At 38.7% G+C, this 15,687-nt stretch overlaps 1 protein-coding gene across 1 annotated transcript; it reads right to left on the bottom strand.

Annotated features, from left to right (window-relative positions):
* Positions 1 to 1,011: 1,011 nt before the first annotated feature.
* Positions 1,012 to 8,181, bottom strand: LOC131223034 (transcription factor bHLH68-like). The gene is made up of 9 exons (XM_058218315.1): positions 7,636 to 8,181; positions 6,859 to 7,165; positions 6,451 to 6,522; positions 6,194 to 6,259; positions 5,942 to 6,007; positions 5,705 to 5,755; positions 3,971 to 4,015; positions 2,297 to 2,341; positions 1,012 to 1,572 (listed from the first exon to the last, which is right to left on the bottom strand). The coding sequence occupies exons 1-9, from the start codon at positions 7,848 to 7,850 to the stop codon at positions 1,438 to 1,440; spliced, it is 1,002 nt and encodes a 333-aa protein (XP_058074298.1). The 5' UTR covers positions 7,851 to 8,181; the 3' UTR covers positions 1,012 to 1,437.
* Positions 8,182 to 15,687: the final 7,506 nt, after the last annotated feature.

Raw genomic sequence — 15,687 nt, 5'->3', positions numbered from 1 at the left:
AGGTTTCTTACTGTTGTTATAATAGATAAATAGAATAAAAAATAAAGATTGGTCGCCGATTTTATTAATTTAATTAGAAGTAAAATCAATACAATTAATGAGAAAATAAAAGATAAAGCACTTATGATCATACGTGTGAACAAATGATTGAGGTAAATGGCCAATAGAATATGATCGGTGTGATCTTTCAAGTATGGACTTGATTGATCGGGAATCCACTGATAATATTGATGTATATTTACACTACTCATAAGCGTATTATAGTGATGGTGTTAGACCGTAATGGACTAAGCTATGCTAAACTTCAAACTTACTATAGTAGAGTTGGACAAAAGTGGATGACCTAAGGTTAAAACTAATATAGTCAACGTTGCACTATGAGAGACTCTGTGTGTTGGCTCAATTAATGGTCATCTCGAGCTCTTTATTGAATGTTACTTTTATAGGATTTTGGGAGGTGGTGGCATGCATAAGGGTTATTTTTTGTTTTTTTTTTTTTTTTTTTTGTGAATTATTGATTGCAGGTTATCAAGCAAATCTCCTCAATTCTCCACATAAGTGTAATTAATTGTATCATGCCACATGTACAAGATATGATGTACACTTCTTGTTATTCCAGTTGTGCACAGAAAGGTTTACTAGAGTCTCACGTTAAGATTATTGCACATGCAAAGGTTACTTTTGGTAAGATTTTAGCAATTTTTACTTGTGGAGAGACTTGCTGAGAGAATTATTTTTAATAGAACTCTAGCATTTGATGCTCCCATATATATACATCTCAAACTCTTACTTTTGAAAATTATCTACACTACTTGTGGCATGACAATCATGTAACACTTTCTAAACCATTCAATTTAACTGTGATCAATCAGGTGTAAACATGAGCACTCATGTACAGCTCTATAGACCATACAAATCACCTTGCTCACCGTAGATAAGGCGTATCTTAAAAATCACGCCGACCAAGATTCCTAACCTTCCGATCTATGGCTATCAAATGGATGGTCAAAGTAAAACAATTTGTGGTCTAAATTCCAAGCCCAAAATCAAATTATTACAATCATCTCTAAGTGTAATTTTTGGGCTATGATACATCAACAATCAGGAGGGTGTAGATCACTTCAAGACCATGCCATCACATGAATCTAAACCCTCCAAGTAAAATTTAAGAGGATTACCATAATACTAGGATCACATATACAACATATCATTGTAGCATAACATCATCAAAGAAAGAAGATTAGATAAACAAGCTTATCTGAAATTAGGGAGCTTGATAGACTCCGAAATACCTAGTTTTTTAGCACACTTATTTTTCTGGACCCAAAGTGCATATCATCATGAGCAATCAGCCTTGAAATTTTAGCAGAGTGACTGCTCATGATGTTATATCACTGCATGAAGCTCCGGTGTGCCACCGCCTAAGGCCAATGCTGCTTATCGGAACCCTCCGCCGAGCGTTGGAGCCCAATAATCGGCCCCGTTGTCGCTCCCCACTTGCAGAGTGCATGATACAGGAACAAGGCACAGACCCCTACTCCTCAAGTCCTTCTTCAGCTCATCTTGACCATCCTGGCATTACCGACAAACATCGAACTTGATCACCAGTCCATTAATTTTGATCATTATCGAAGAATAAATATGCGGTCAATCAACTAGCATGAAAGATGTAATGACTACTTGCTGGCCCTCCAAATATTTACCAATGTTGCAGTGTTGTGTGTCATATAGGTGGCCCACTAAGAGGGGTAGACACATTGGCCCATCTGATGGAAGGGCTAACCTGATCTTCAGGCCAACAGTTCCCATTTTGGATACATATGTTGCGTTTGAAAGCACTACAAGTAGCCACATCAAGCTCAAGTGTGCATTACTGACAGGTTTATTGAATTGAAAATAGTGGGTTTTGATAGAATGTGGGCCCGGGGCATCACAGCTACCATGGAACGCCTGGTTCTCATAGCATGGGCCATTCACGACCGAAAATAATATAGGCCGGCTAATCAAGTAAAGCACACTTGTATGGAAAAAAATGGACGGCTAGAAGCAAAAAATCCAAAGGACTAAATTCACCGTAGATTTTTGGCTCACATGATGAGTGTACTGCATGCCCAGATTTTTGGTTCATGGCATGTTGATAGTGTACACTACCAGATGAATGGCCCACATCTCTTACATGCGGGCCATCCGACGGTGGGAAGAAGCGCGCCATGCATGATCGTTGTGATGATGGGACCCACATTTTATCAGAAACCAAGTAATAACCATTTAAAGTGGGATTAGTAGAGAAATGCACCTTTTCAAGGGCTCCTCTTCTCTTCATGGAAGCATCATTCAACAGCTAATCAAAGCAAAAGATAGTATTGAGGATTAGCATACGTTTACCATTTAACGATTCCAAAACTAAATTAATGTATCCTAATTAATCATGCTTTTGAGAGCTTGCTAATCCACACGAGTGTAGGAGACCAGCCCAATCATGCAAGCACACGTGCCAATAAAGAACACACGTGATTCATTGATCGCAAATTTCTAAAAATTAGGCCATTTCAACACCTCAGGTGGGCCACAAGGTACAGAACAAATAGACAGCCAGAAAATAGTTTTAACCATCAGTTTACTTTGTACACTGTGGCCCACCGGAGGAGTGAAATGCACAGGATCTGAGCATTGATTCGAACCAAACGAAAAGCTTGGATCCTGCACACATCTATATGGGTCCCTGTGCTGGATGGGCAGGATCACTCGGCGTGTGGAATTATCAAACCTTTGCTTTTTGATGGTTTAAATTCCACATGCAGACACATGTGCAGATATGAAAAGGGTGACAATCTAAGGTTTTCATTAGGTTGGAAATAATGCTTACATCTTCTTTCCAAAAATCAGACAAGGTAGAGAGTGAAATGATGTTTTTTTCTTTTCCTAGCAATTCATTTCTTCTGATATGGCCCACGTAAAGTTTGAAATGGCCTGACTTTTTTGACATAACATCTAGCTCATTGAATAAAAACTGAATCACATCATGACACATGCACTTGGGTTTGGACATGTACAGCTCTCACAGGCACGCGGAACTAGCAACCTCTGGTAGGTAACTACTTGGGTTTCTTTCGCTAATGTGGGGTAGACAACATAAAGTGCACAAAATCTACACCGTCCATTAGGTAAATCACGCTTTATATAGCCTTGGTTTGGAAATTAGGATGGTTTAACTCTTAGGTGGCCCACTATAAAATTATACTTAAATCTCTAAATTTAAATGGTATGGCCTAATTAAGTCTTGAAATATTCAGACTTTTGGATAATTCTTTCAACATGATGAGTCACGTTAGATGAATAGATTGGATAACATGTAAACATACAACCTGCAAAAAACTAACGTTGATTGTTCTTTCCTAATTGCTTTCCATGGCGTGGCACACTAAGTTTTGGATGATCATGATTTTTACATACGGTGTTGAAAATGGGGCAGGGTCCCTGATGGATGGGGTGGATCACCTGAAAGTTCCACCTATATGGCTTTTCATTTGCAAAAGTAACCTTGGAGGTTACCCCACTGGCAGATAGTTTGTATAAAATGTATGGAAAATGGTTTTTGGGGTCATTTGTATGGAAAATCTTTAACCTCAGCTCATTTTCAAAATTTTAAAATATTCAAGATTTCATATAAAATGTCTTTTCATATCTTTTAAAGGACTGAAAACTAAAATTAATGTCTCCACTATTAGAGACAAAATATAAATAAAGCATCAGCATTGTACCACTCTACTTTCTTGTGTGTGTAAGGCTGGCAATGGCCAGGCACAATCAATCTACTGAGTGGCCTCCGGACCACTTTAAAATCCGGGCCTGAGCCAACCAACCGGGCCTATATGTCTGTGAAGGGAATGTTAATGAAAGAGTTGCTTTTGAAATACAGCTCTCGTACATGCAAGCTTTTATGATTGTCAATGGATTCGATAAAGCATACCTGACCCGGGTCTTCTGGGAATATACAATTCCTTTCCCCTTGAACCTGAAAAGATTTTTGCTCCATTAGTTTCCAACACATACTCAATCTACACGTGTGCAAACACACATATATGAGCGAGCATTTTATTTTTATTTATTTTTTTGCCAGAGAAAACCCTAATCTATTAATAAAACCATATATGTATATAAGCCGAGAGAAAGAATGGATTTCAATCTCAAAACAAGACAAACCTTTCCTTCCCTCCACATCAAAACACGATTGCTCCGAAAACAGGTCCAAAAACCACATACCAGTAGAAAACGAAAAGGAGAAAACCCAACCCACCTCCATCTACGGTCAGATCATGTTATAACTGCGGGGAGCAGGGGCATTTTGCTAGAGAGTACCCTAGCAGCTTAATGAAATGAAGTGGGTAGGTTTTTTCTTCTTCTTTTTTATTTATTCTTTATTTTTATTTTTATTTTGGGTTCCCATATACAAGAGCGTGCATGTTATAGGTTGGGCTTTCTGCTTATAAAAGTGGGAACCGAGGTTTAGCGATCCAGATCTTTGGTATTTTGGGGGGTCCCACTATGGATAGCCCATGCATCAAAGATCTCCAAACCTTTGAATAGATGACAAAGGAAGATACAGCAACGTAACATATTCCACACATGAACGGACGGGAATCCTCTATAGCACCTGTTCTATGTAGCGGGTGAAACACCTAAGCTCTGTGGGGCCACCATGTTGTGTTAGTAACATCCTCTCCATCCATCAAACACACTGCTCAGTTCTAGACCACGAGGCCAAAAAATATCTTAATCCACAGCTCAAGTAGGCCGCCACACCACAAGGAAAAATGGAGAGAGGATCCCAACCATAGGTTTGGGAATGGAGTCCATCATGGTGCGCGGCTCACCTCAATGTAAGTTTCAAAAATCAGACTGATCCAAAAACTCAAGTGGGCCACACCTGACGAACTTATGGACATCACAATAAGATTGGCTCTACAAGCTCAGTGTTTTACCCATCGCCTACAATAAGTGCTGAAGAGGATTCCAACCGACACGAACTTGCCCATATGTCCACCCAGACACGGCTGCGAGTGTCACCCAAGTACAAACATACAAGCATGTGTTGGCCAAAGGTACTTGGAGCCATGTATGATGCCCTAAAATCCCATGTGTCCCACGTAATTTTGTGGTAGGAGACAATGAACCACTTGTACCTCCTCCTTTCTTTCCAACCTGTCAGTTATGTGGAACATACAATCACAGAAGGTTGGCCACACTGCAATTATCTACAACAAAACAGGATGGTCCACTCATTGGCCGGGCTACAATATCCTATGGATGTTAGCAGGTGGTCTGACTCAATGTATGTGTGTGGTCCAGCTCCATTTTCACCCAATCTTTAAGACGCGGCCCACCTCCTACGTAGGTAAGATTTTTTATTTTTTATTTTTTTTATTTCCACCCCCGGAAGGAGGAACACACCATCTGAGTGCATGGATAGATCTGTTCTTCACAAGAAAGACTAGGAGGGAAAGAAAGAGTTTAAAATGTGAACATTTCTACGGCGTATAGAGAATACATATGAACACGTGTGCGTATATATATACCTACACATGCACACCTATACCTGAATGCGTGTACGTACACACGTACAAATGCACACATGTGCACTCATAACTGTACACACAAGCCCATGTAGAGAGAGAGGCTGGGGTTTGTTACGGTTAATACTTACAGGCTGCCTCATGTTAGCAGATCCAGTGGCCAAGTACGGAGAGCTGAGGGCCTGCACCAAAGACGGAGTATTTTTCAAACTTCATGGACTTTGCTAACTTCGAGAGAAGTAAGGCTATTAAATCTCAAAAGACATTTTGAAAGAGAAAAGAAGAGAGTAAAAATGCAACTTTAAGTGCGTGCGTCCTGTTCGAATCCGTGCTCCTCTTTTTACCAAATTAAAGGAAGGAAGCATCACCTCAATTTGACTCTGAAGGAATCTTATGTATCCAATAGCTTCTAACAAGACAGAGGCTGTGTCAGTCTGCAAAAGAGCCCTACCCTTATTCAGTCACCTTTTATCTATGAAAATATTATTCAATAAAACAAGAGAAAAAGGGTCCCGATTCTCTCCTTCACACATGTACGGGAATTCTCTATTTCGGTTTTCTGAAATAATTGTAGAAATTTCAGTGGAAGGTGGTACATGAAGTGGTATTGTGTGGTTTACCTTCCCAAATGGAGATACTAGCTGGTGAAGGGCTGTTATTCTATCTCCTAATTTCTCCTTCCTCACCTGCAAAGAAGGAGAGGAAAAAAAAAAGGCTTAAACCTCTTAAATAGCTGTTCTCAAGGCCTTTAATTTCTATTGACTTGTCTTTCTGTTTATGATCATATTAGAATGAGAAAGCGATATTAGAAAAGGCACATGAATCACCGAGAGAGAGAGAGAGAGAGAGAGAGAGAGAGAGAGAGAGAGAGAGAGACCTTGAAAGCTGGTTGGGCTGGGGGTTGAATTCTAGCCTTTTTAAATACTGCACCATTTGCTGTGCTGTTACACTTCATGAAGCAAAACAAAGATGAAAAATTAAAAACCCATGTAAAACTCTAAGAATACTAACAAAAGGAACCCATCCCTAAAATTAGATAACATGCATGAAGCATTAATTCTTGTCTCAACAAACAAAACAAAATTCTCAGGAGAATGACAATACAAGCTCATGAAGCACTGGAGCTGGAGCTATATTCCCTCAATAATAGAGAACTAATCAAGGAATTAACAGATTTAAACCCAAGAAGTTATGATTATGCTTCTTAACCCAAAAGTTCAACAAGATTAGCTCTCTCTCTCTCTCTCTATCTATCTATCTATCTACCTACCTAACTATCTCTTACCTCAGAAGAATTATCCGGCTGTTGATGCTTCAGTTCCACCTTGGTGTTAGAAAAATCCAACATATTGGTGGTGACACAAGACCTAGGAGGCGAAGGTGGGAGAATTTGAGACCCCCAAGGAGACTTAACTGCGTGAAGTTCTTCATTTCCGTGCCCATACGCGTAACCACTTTCAGAGCTCTCTTGCTTCACATCAATCATAGGAAGACTCGATGATGGAAATAGCACCTGATCCTCCCAATTCTCCACCTTCTTGGCCTGCGGATGGTTGAAACTCAACCTCTCTTCTTCACCTACCAATCCACTCCTGAAACACAAACATCAAAACCCAAAAGAGAATCACTTTCTAAACTAGCAAAAAGAGAGTGAAAAATCATTACCAGAAAAGCCAAAGAATTATTTAAAAAAAAAAAAAAAAACCGAGAGTTTTGTAGTGTTGAAAGAGAGATCATGAAATCCATACTGGCTTTTGCTTATGTTTTGATATTTTGTGAGTTTTTGTGGGGGGAGAGAGAGAGAGAGAGAGAGAGAGAGAGAGAGAGAGAGAGAGAGAGAGAGAGAGAGAGAGAATTTTAAGCAACTGCCTCCATGACTTCGGATCAAAACACATGAAAGTAGATTTATTTTCTAGATTAAGATATAAAAAATCAAAATCCAGAGAAATCTTTTTTTAAAGAAAGCAAGAAGCCAGCAAAACTCGGGATGGATAGACAGATGGAGCACTAGAGAGAGAGAGAGAGAGAGAGAGAGAGAGAGAGGAGGGTATCTAGTATTTACATAAGTAGTTGACTCCATGACTCTGGAAGGTCTTGGGTTTCATGCCATGATCCCAATGGAAGCGAAGAAGCAGGAGGTGTGTACTGAGGACAAAGAGGAGGCAAGAGAGGAGATGGCTGTTGAGGTGGTGCCCTCATGTTGTTAATACTCCACCAGTTTAAGTTCCCACCCATCATCTGTTGCACCGGCGAACTCTGCAAAACTCCTCTATTCATCTCTCTCTCTCTCTCTCTCTCTCTCTCTCTCTCTCTCTCCAAGTAGGGTTTTGAAAGGCTGGTGTTTTGGGTTTTCTTTGGATGAGGTTGGAGAAGCTCAGCTCCTATTCCGATACATGAACTGCGATGGGAGCTTTTTCTTGCGTTTTGTTTCCTCTCTCTTTCCTCTTTATTTCTTTAGTAATATACGTGTTTTTTCTTCCTTTTCTTGTTTGGCTTTTTTTCTCTTGCTTTTGCTTTATCACAGAGGGGGCAGAAAAGGTGGTGGCAGCGTTTGCAGAGCAAAAGGAGTGGTTTAGGGCTCAGTTCTTGATTGGGTTTGGGTTTGGGTTAGGGTTAGGGTAGAGAGTCGTGTTGTTTTCTTTTTTCATGTTTTTAAATGATTGAAGGAATGGAATAACTTGATTAGTGGGCTGCTTTGGGTAACTAAATGTAATATAATCAAAATTCTCAGGGTTCCATGTTCTTCGTTTCCTTACTCTAAACTCTGCTCCCCACATCTCAAAACTGTACATATGAATCTTTTGGATAAGATATGGACCGTTCATCAGGTTCCACATAAGCTAAGAATGATGGAAGAATAATAACAGTCCAATCCGTAGATGGCATAATGAATGGTCAGGATCTAAATCATGTACTCTAGATGTACAGTTTTGGGATGATGCAAACGTCAGTGTCCACGACAGACAAGTGTGATCTTGCTGGTTAAAAAAAAAAAAGTGAAAAGATAAAATAAAAAAATAAAATTGTGTTCGCGTAAAAATGCAAAACCAATTCAAAACCTGAAACTACCTTTTTCCAAGCACACACGCGCGTTTAATAAAGCTCATACACACGCCACACACGTGCCAGCATGACATGATAGGTCCAAGATCCAATCCGTCTGTCAGAAAGGCCACAGTTTTTAAATGCATGTACGGCTCTGAAAAACTTAACTGAGGTTTTCAAATCCATCCACCTGTTTCTAATATTGGGGCCCATATGTAGAGTCGACCAAATTTATTTTGGGAAAACATGTAAAAGGTCGAGCTAGCCAACCTACGGATTGGATTCGGTCTTGCACTTAGGTGTCCTGCTGGCACATGTGTGGCGCGTATATAGCCGTATTGCACACGTCGTGTGTGCTTAGGGAAGCTCGGACTCTTAAAAACCAAACAATAATCTCTTAGAAATGTATTCTTTCAGTAGAACATCTTTTTAGGACGAAGGATGAAATTCCACCATTTTCTTCTTATTTTCTTAAACCTGTCGGAGATGAATGTATTTTTATCAAATCTCCCGTTTATGATTTGAATTTCTTGTTGGATGCCTATTACCATTCACCTCCTCGTACGGAAAAGAGCTTCGTCCTTTCATACGCTCCTGATATTGATGCATCCACCTTTGTACTTTTACTGTTGTACAAGTACCATAGTGGAGTAGGGGTTTGGTAGCCCCACTTGAAACTACAAGTGCCAATCCAGCGTTTGCGTGGGATCAACAGTGCAGATTGTTTTAACCTAACCTGAGACTGTTCGACAGCTGGGTGGGCCACACATGGACATGAAAAAGGACATAAACCTAATGCGGATGCTCGTATTAGTGGGCCGCGAGCTTTCTCTTACGCTACTGATTTCTTTGGTGGGTGATGTTAACCAAGGAATGGTATGATTTAGACTTGAAGTAATTCCTAGTTAATGATACGGAAATCTATTATTAACTAGATATTCTATGCTTATAATGTATTAGGAAAATGAAGATGATTTAAGTAACTCCCTTTTAGTTTACTATTGATAGTCTTGAGTAAAAGCCTAGTTACAAAAGAAAGAATAGGATAGGCACCCTCATCCACCTATAATTACAAATAGCCTTTACTTCACGGGATTTCGAGATATTTCAAAAATTATTTAGTTTTAGAAAGACAAAACTAAAAAAACTCTGTTGCCATCATGACCATGGAAGTGCTTGACATTGATCAAAATGGATGAAATAATTATTGTAAAGATTTAAGAGAAAGAAAATACAATAGAAATGTATAAAATATGAAATATTACAACTAGAAATTGAGATAAATTGCAGTATGCCAAAAGATACGAGGGAAGAAGTGAGAGACCCCTAAAGTCTCTTGATATATATTGATACACCATCCTCCAATGGCTTGAGCTTTTAGAACAAGTAATTGTTTAATATAGTATCGGAGCAGAAGGTCTTGTGCTCGAATCTCCAAAGCAATAAATATGCCTCCCTAATATATTCTACACTGTTAAGGGTCAAATATTGCATATTAGACCCCAGTTATTACCTAATTTTACGAACATAATACTGTTTAACGGCCTATTTTAATCGTGTTTGTGCTCCAAGGTGAATTTACGATCTTAGACTGAAAAAAGGTGCTAAATGTATGAATTTAATGCTCAAAAATCACTAAAGCAAGGGGATGGACCCTAGGGGACCGAGATCAAAGAATGTACATGCCAAAGATCCGAGAAAATCAAGAAATTAACGTTAAAGGAACCTAAAAAAAGTCTAGAATGCAAGATCATATGGTTCCCACAATCCGTTCAGCTCAAAACTTTATATCTGACCTAAGGACCATAAATTAACCGTACACATCAAATTTCAGTCATTGGATCCTTGTAGAAGTGGCCCAACGGATAAATTAGCCCCTTAAATCCTGATTTGGGGCCCACCTAATATCTGGATATGCTTCAAATTCAGTTTCAACCCTTTAAATGGGGTGATAAAATGGTTGGACGGAGCGAATTTCTCGAATACATCACCGTGGGACCCACACACATGATGCATGTGCATAGCATATACACTCTCGCCCGCACCCAAAAATCCAAGTCGGTCAGCGTTGCGTTGACCGACGATTTCTTAAGAAATCCTATAGTCTCTCAACGCTGTCCATCCATTTTTCAGTAATGGGGCCCACCCATCATGCATCTCAATGATCCGAACCGTCCATTCAATTGGGGGGTGGGGGGTGTTTGATCCTCGCCTAGGTGGCCATTTGGCCTTGTGCACACACGCACACATGGATCGTCGAAAAAATCAGGTTGAAGGGCGAGTTGATTTTATATATTGGACCGCACAAAAACTCGACCAAAACCACACTTTCAACTGAAATTTTATTAGGAATCTAATGAACGGGTCAGATTTCTTCGAAAACACTAATGTGGAGCCCACCGAGCATCTCAGCGTACCCTATTTTCATAGGGACAACCGTTCAATGTATTCATAGGGAGACCGTGACCCTAGCCAAGATGTCAGAATCAATATATGAGTTGATTTCGCGCCACAATTCGTCTCCAAACGTAAGAAGTTTCCATTGTTTTCTTACGCATGCTATTTTGCTCTGTAAAAGACATCCGCACTGACTCCAGCCCAAATCGACTGACCTACCAGCTCTATAAAAGAGGACGTGAAGAGGGAAGAGGGATTCATCAGCAGAAATCTAGCATACGTGGAGTGAAGGAAAGAAGAGCAAGAAGAGAGAGAGAGAGAGAGAGAGAGAGAGAGAGAGAGAGAGAGAGAGAAGGCCAGCTAGTGTGGAGAAGTTTTTCTTCATTCTTCCCTCTTATTTGTTTCTTTTTTTTTCTTTAATATTATTATGATTTTTAGCCTCATCATGTCTATGATGGGCGCTAAACCTCTTAACTAAGGCTAGGAGGTGAAGCTTATAGTGAGATGAGAGACTTTCTTTTAGGCCTTTTGATTTAATTTTGATTTTTGAACTAATTTTAATCCTAGTTTGATTATAAGGAATGCCTTTAGTTTTTAATGGTTTGTTATGACTTAAATTACAATAGATCTGCGATAGCTTTGAGCATGTCCTTTTCATTATTATGATTATGAAATTAGGAGGCCCTGTTGTTCACTATCGTCTCCTAGGCATGGTTGGACGATGGAACCCTTTCTAATGCTCATAACCCTCTCAGATGGATATAGATTGGTTAGATTCTATTGTTCACTTTGTCTCATGGGCATGGCCTTGTGATGGAATCAAATCTAATTCTCATACCTTTTATCCATTGATGACTAGATCAAAGGAAGTTCAGATTTGATTTTTAGGGTTATATCAAGGATATCTCCCTGATCTCTACAAGTGGATCCTCTGAAAACCCTAGTTTCCTACATTTAAAGTTCATAAGTTTAGTTTAATATTTCACCATTACTCTCTTAAAAATCTCTGATTTAGATTACATCTTCACCTAGTTCTAGTTCAAGTTACTTTCAGATTACGTAAAAGGTTCAATTCATGTGGATTTGACCTCGGTCTTACCGAGATTGTTACTACATCACAACCCTATTCTTGGGGTATGAACATATACCTCTCTAATATATTCTCCCACAGGGGGCATTTATGGTGTGGGTTGTGAGTATCCCTCCACCTGAGTTATCATCTTCTAATGGCTTGAGCTTTTAAAGCAAGTGGTTGTTTGCCAAGACCCATTACTCTTAGTTAGTTAAAGAGATAATTAGACATCTCACATTTCACTTCTATTCTACTTAATCTAAATCGTTGGTGAGGAGTGGACTGATGTGTTGTGGGATTCGATGGCTCAAAAAGCTCTCCTTAGAAAGCAACTAAAATCTATATCATAAGGAGAATGGAATAAGTTAGATAAGAAAGCTAACATTTCTATCCAGTTATGTCTAACGGATGAAGTCCTCTATAATGTTATGAGAGAGAAGATAACAACGAATACATGAGCGAAGCTAGAGAACATCTATGCGAAGAAGTCTCTTAAAACTCGTTTGTATCAGAAGTTACAGTTATTCAATTTAAAGATGGTGGATGGGGCTGACGTTAAGGCCACATCAATAACTTTAATATGCTTGTTTACAACCTATTATATGTGGAGGAAATGATAAAAGATAATGATCAAGCATGTATACTACTGAATTCGCATGGAAAATTGGATCTCCTTGCATAATCCCTCTACTTGATTCAAAGAATTCTACAGGTTTTCCATTAACAAGAACAGAATACCAGCATTCCTTCCAACAATTTAGAATCGAGCTAATCCACCTGTCATTAAACCCAAACTTCCACAAGACCTTCTCGATGAAAGACTATTCCAATCTGTCATAGGCTTTCTCCACAACTAGCTTTATCACCAGATTGCCTACCTAATTTTCAAATAAATCTCATTTTCAGCTTTTATGGCGAGCATGAGAGGTAGAACATTATGGACGGGGTAGATCGGATGCATAGTAAACATGGGCCCCATAGAATCTGGGTACCATCACAGGTATCATATGAGTGCACCTCTAACATATATGACAATGATACCATGATACTCTACTCTTCAAGTGGGCTGCACTCATTTTATAAAAATGGATGGTTTCAATTCAAATCACAAATGGCCTTTAACCAAAGTACACTTGTAGCCCCTTGAGGATTAGACCAACCTTTCTTTGGGGACATGAAATCTTCGCTTAGAACCCTATTGTTACATGTTCGGATCTCTCACCCATATGCACTATATTGGCATGTTTCTTATGATTTGGCTCTTTAAGATAGCGTGTTTAGAATTAGCATTATTCCTTGCTTGCTGCAACACATTATTGCATTAATGAAATGCATCAGTCGATGCTATAATAATAGCAATGTCCGCGAACCTTTCAAATGGCACATGGGGTTACCTATTTTCGATCTGAACCATTCATTCATTCATACAACTAGGAGCAAGCTATGGGGCAAAAAATAATGTTATTAAACATATTTACACCTGACCAATCACAGCCAAATCGAATGGTTCAGAAGGTGTCACATGACAGTTGTGCCACACGTGGTGTAAAAGGACTCCAAGAGGAAGAGTTAGAGACCTACACATTTGGGAGCTTCAAATGCTAGGGTATAATCAAAAGTATAACTTTATAAAGAGTAACATTAAAGTAAGTCTTTCTATAGGCATTAAATGCTAGTCCTATATATATATATATATATATATAAAAGCTTTGCAAAAGGAAAAGTTCAATCACGTCAAGACTCTAGCAAAGCTTCTTACAGATATTCCGGAATGGTAAGGGGTCTTATAATCTCTTGCACATGTGGCATGATACAATTGGCGATGCTTACATAGAAATTAAAAAAGATTTAGATGACTAATTATCCAAATCTTTCACAATGCAGAAACTTTCAGCGATCACTGCCCTTCCTAGTCTATATAAAGAGCACTCGACGAAGAGCTAAAAGCACTAATCAAGCAATCACAACCCCTCTCATAGCACAATGTTGTCTTATCTTAGTTTTAGTTTTAGTTTTCTTATTTCTTTCTAGCCCCATTGTAAAAAGTCTAAAGTTTAATATAGCTTAAATCACTGTTGTCCAACACCATCATTATAGTATGCCTAAAAGTAATTTAAATATCCACTACCAACCATTATCAGATTTCAATTAATCGAGTCCATACTTGAAAGATCACATTGGTCACGTCTTGCTGACCATCCATCCGCCTTGATTGTTTGTCCACACAGGTGATTGTAGGTATTTATCTTTTATTCTTTTTCTCTGCATTTTTATGTCATCATTGATTATTCTAGCCTTTATTTTTAATTTTAATAGTTGATTATTGCACTACAGAGAAACTTGAGAACCGCGATCGCTATTGAAAGAAAAGTCTTTAGCTCAAGGAAAAACAATTGCATTTAGAATGACTAACCCTCCCCTTCTGAATCACATGATTGTTACAATATTGGTAGGTCGACAATCACGTCAACCTTCACAAGTCTGGTCCTATAACTAATTTGGCACATGGAATCACAAATGTTCAATTGAACTCGAATCAAGTACGACTCTGGCATGCCCAACACTATTTTAATCACCTTGTGTCTGATTTAATTGTAAGAAGACAATCCTACACTTCCTATCAATAGCATGAAAATGGACAGTTAAGATTGACTAAAGAAAAAATAGGTCCAATCATCATCTTGAAACATCCAGTAGATCTATGCCAATCTATTTTTTTATATTCCAAAGTAACACTTTGATTCAATGAGCTAGTCTAACCACGTAATTTATGACTTGTAAAATAGTCAATTGAACAAATTGTCCCCATTCAAAGGTTAGGATCATCCAAGCGGTGTGATTCTTGCACCATAGCTTACTCCTAGCTGTTTGAATAAATGAATGTTCAAATGGACAACAGGTCACCCTATGTACCACTTAAAAGGTTTGGGGATGTTGTTGACTCCCTTGAAAGTGGGGACATTAGCAAAACTTTTGCCCCACAAATAGTTTTTGACAATGCATACTTCTTCACTTAAGAGATGTGAAAATGGCATTTTAAATGAAGTTATAGGAATTTTGAAATTTTAAAAATATATGTTATTAGCATCACGTAGTTAAGATTTCACCTGCAAATGCCACTAAAAAAAAAAAAAAAAATCATTATGCCACCAATTTTCACTCTCCCCGAAGTGGCCTAGCTAGTATAGTCTACCATATTGTTTTACCAACCGCATAAAACTCCCAAGATCTATGGAACCCACCATATTTTATATGCAAATTAATTTGTACATCGGGCGAGAACACACATTTTAATAGTACATGCAAAAGATCAGCCTGGTAAAAATTCTTATAGGCGATATAAATGGAAACAATATATAAAACCTCTAAGTTCACACCGAGTGATCAACCTAATATTTGGGTTAGGCTGATTTTTCTATTATGACTTCATCTTAGTGAATTACACTTGATTAATGGTTTTCAATGAAAGATACATACCATAATAGCCTAATAAACAAACCCATAGTTAGCATCCCATCCCATTATCTCCCGTGGTGTAGCCCATCTGAGTTGCTGATGTCACTGATTTTTTATTCGATTGACTAGAATGGAGAGAAGAAC

The sequence above is a fragment of the Magnolia sinica genome, chromosome 13, assembly GCF_029962835.1.
Source record: "Magnolia sinica isolate HGM2019 chromosome 13, MsV1, whole genome shotgun sequence".
Classification (NCBI taxonomy): Eukaryota; Viridiplantae; Streptophyta; class Magnoliopsida; order Magnoliales; family Magnoliaceae; genus Magnolia; species Magnolia sinica.
Note: the sequence above shows the minus strand (reverse complement) of the source record. Positions and strands in the feature narration are given on the sequence as shown.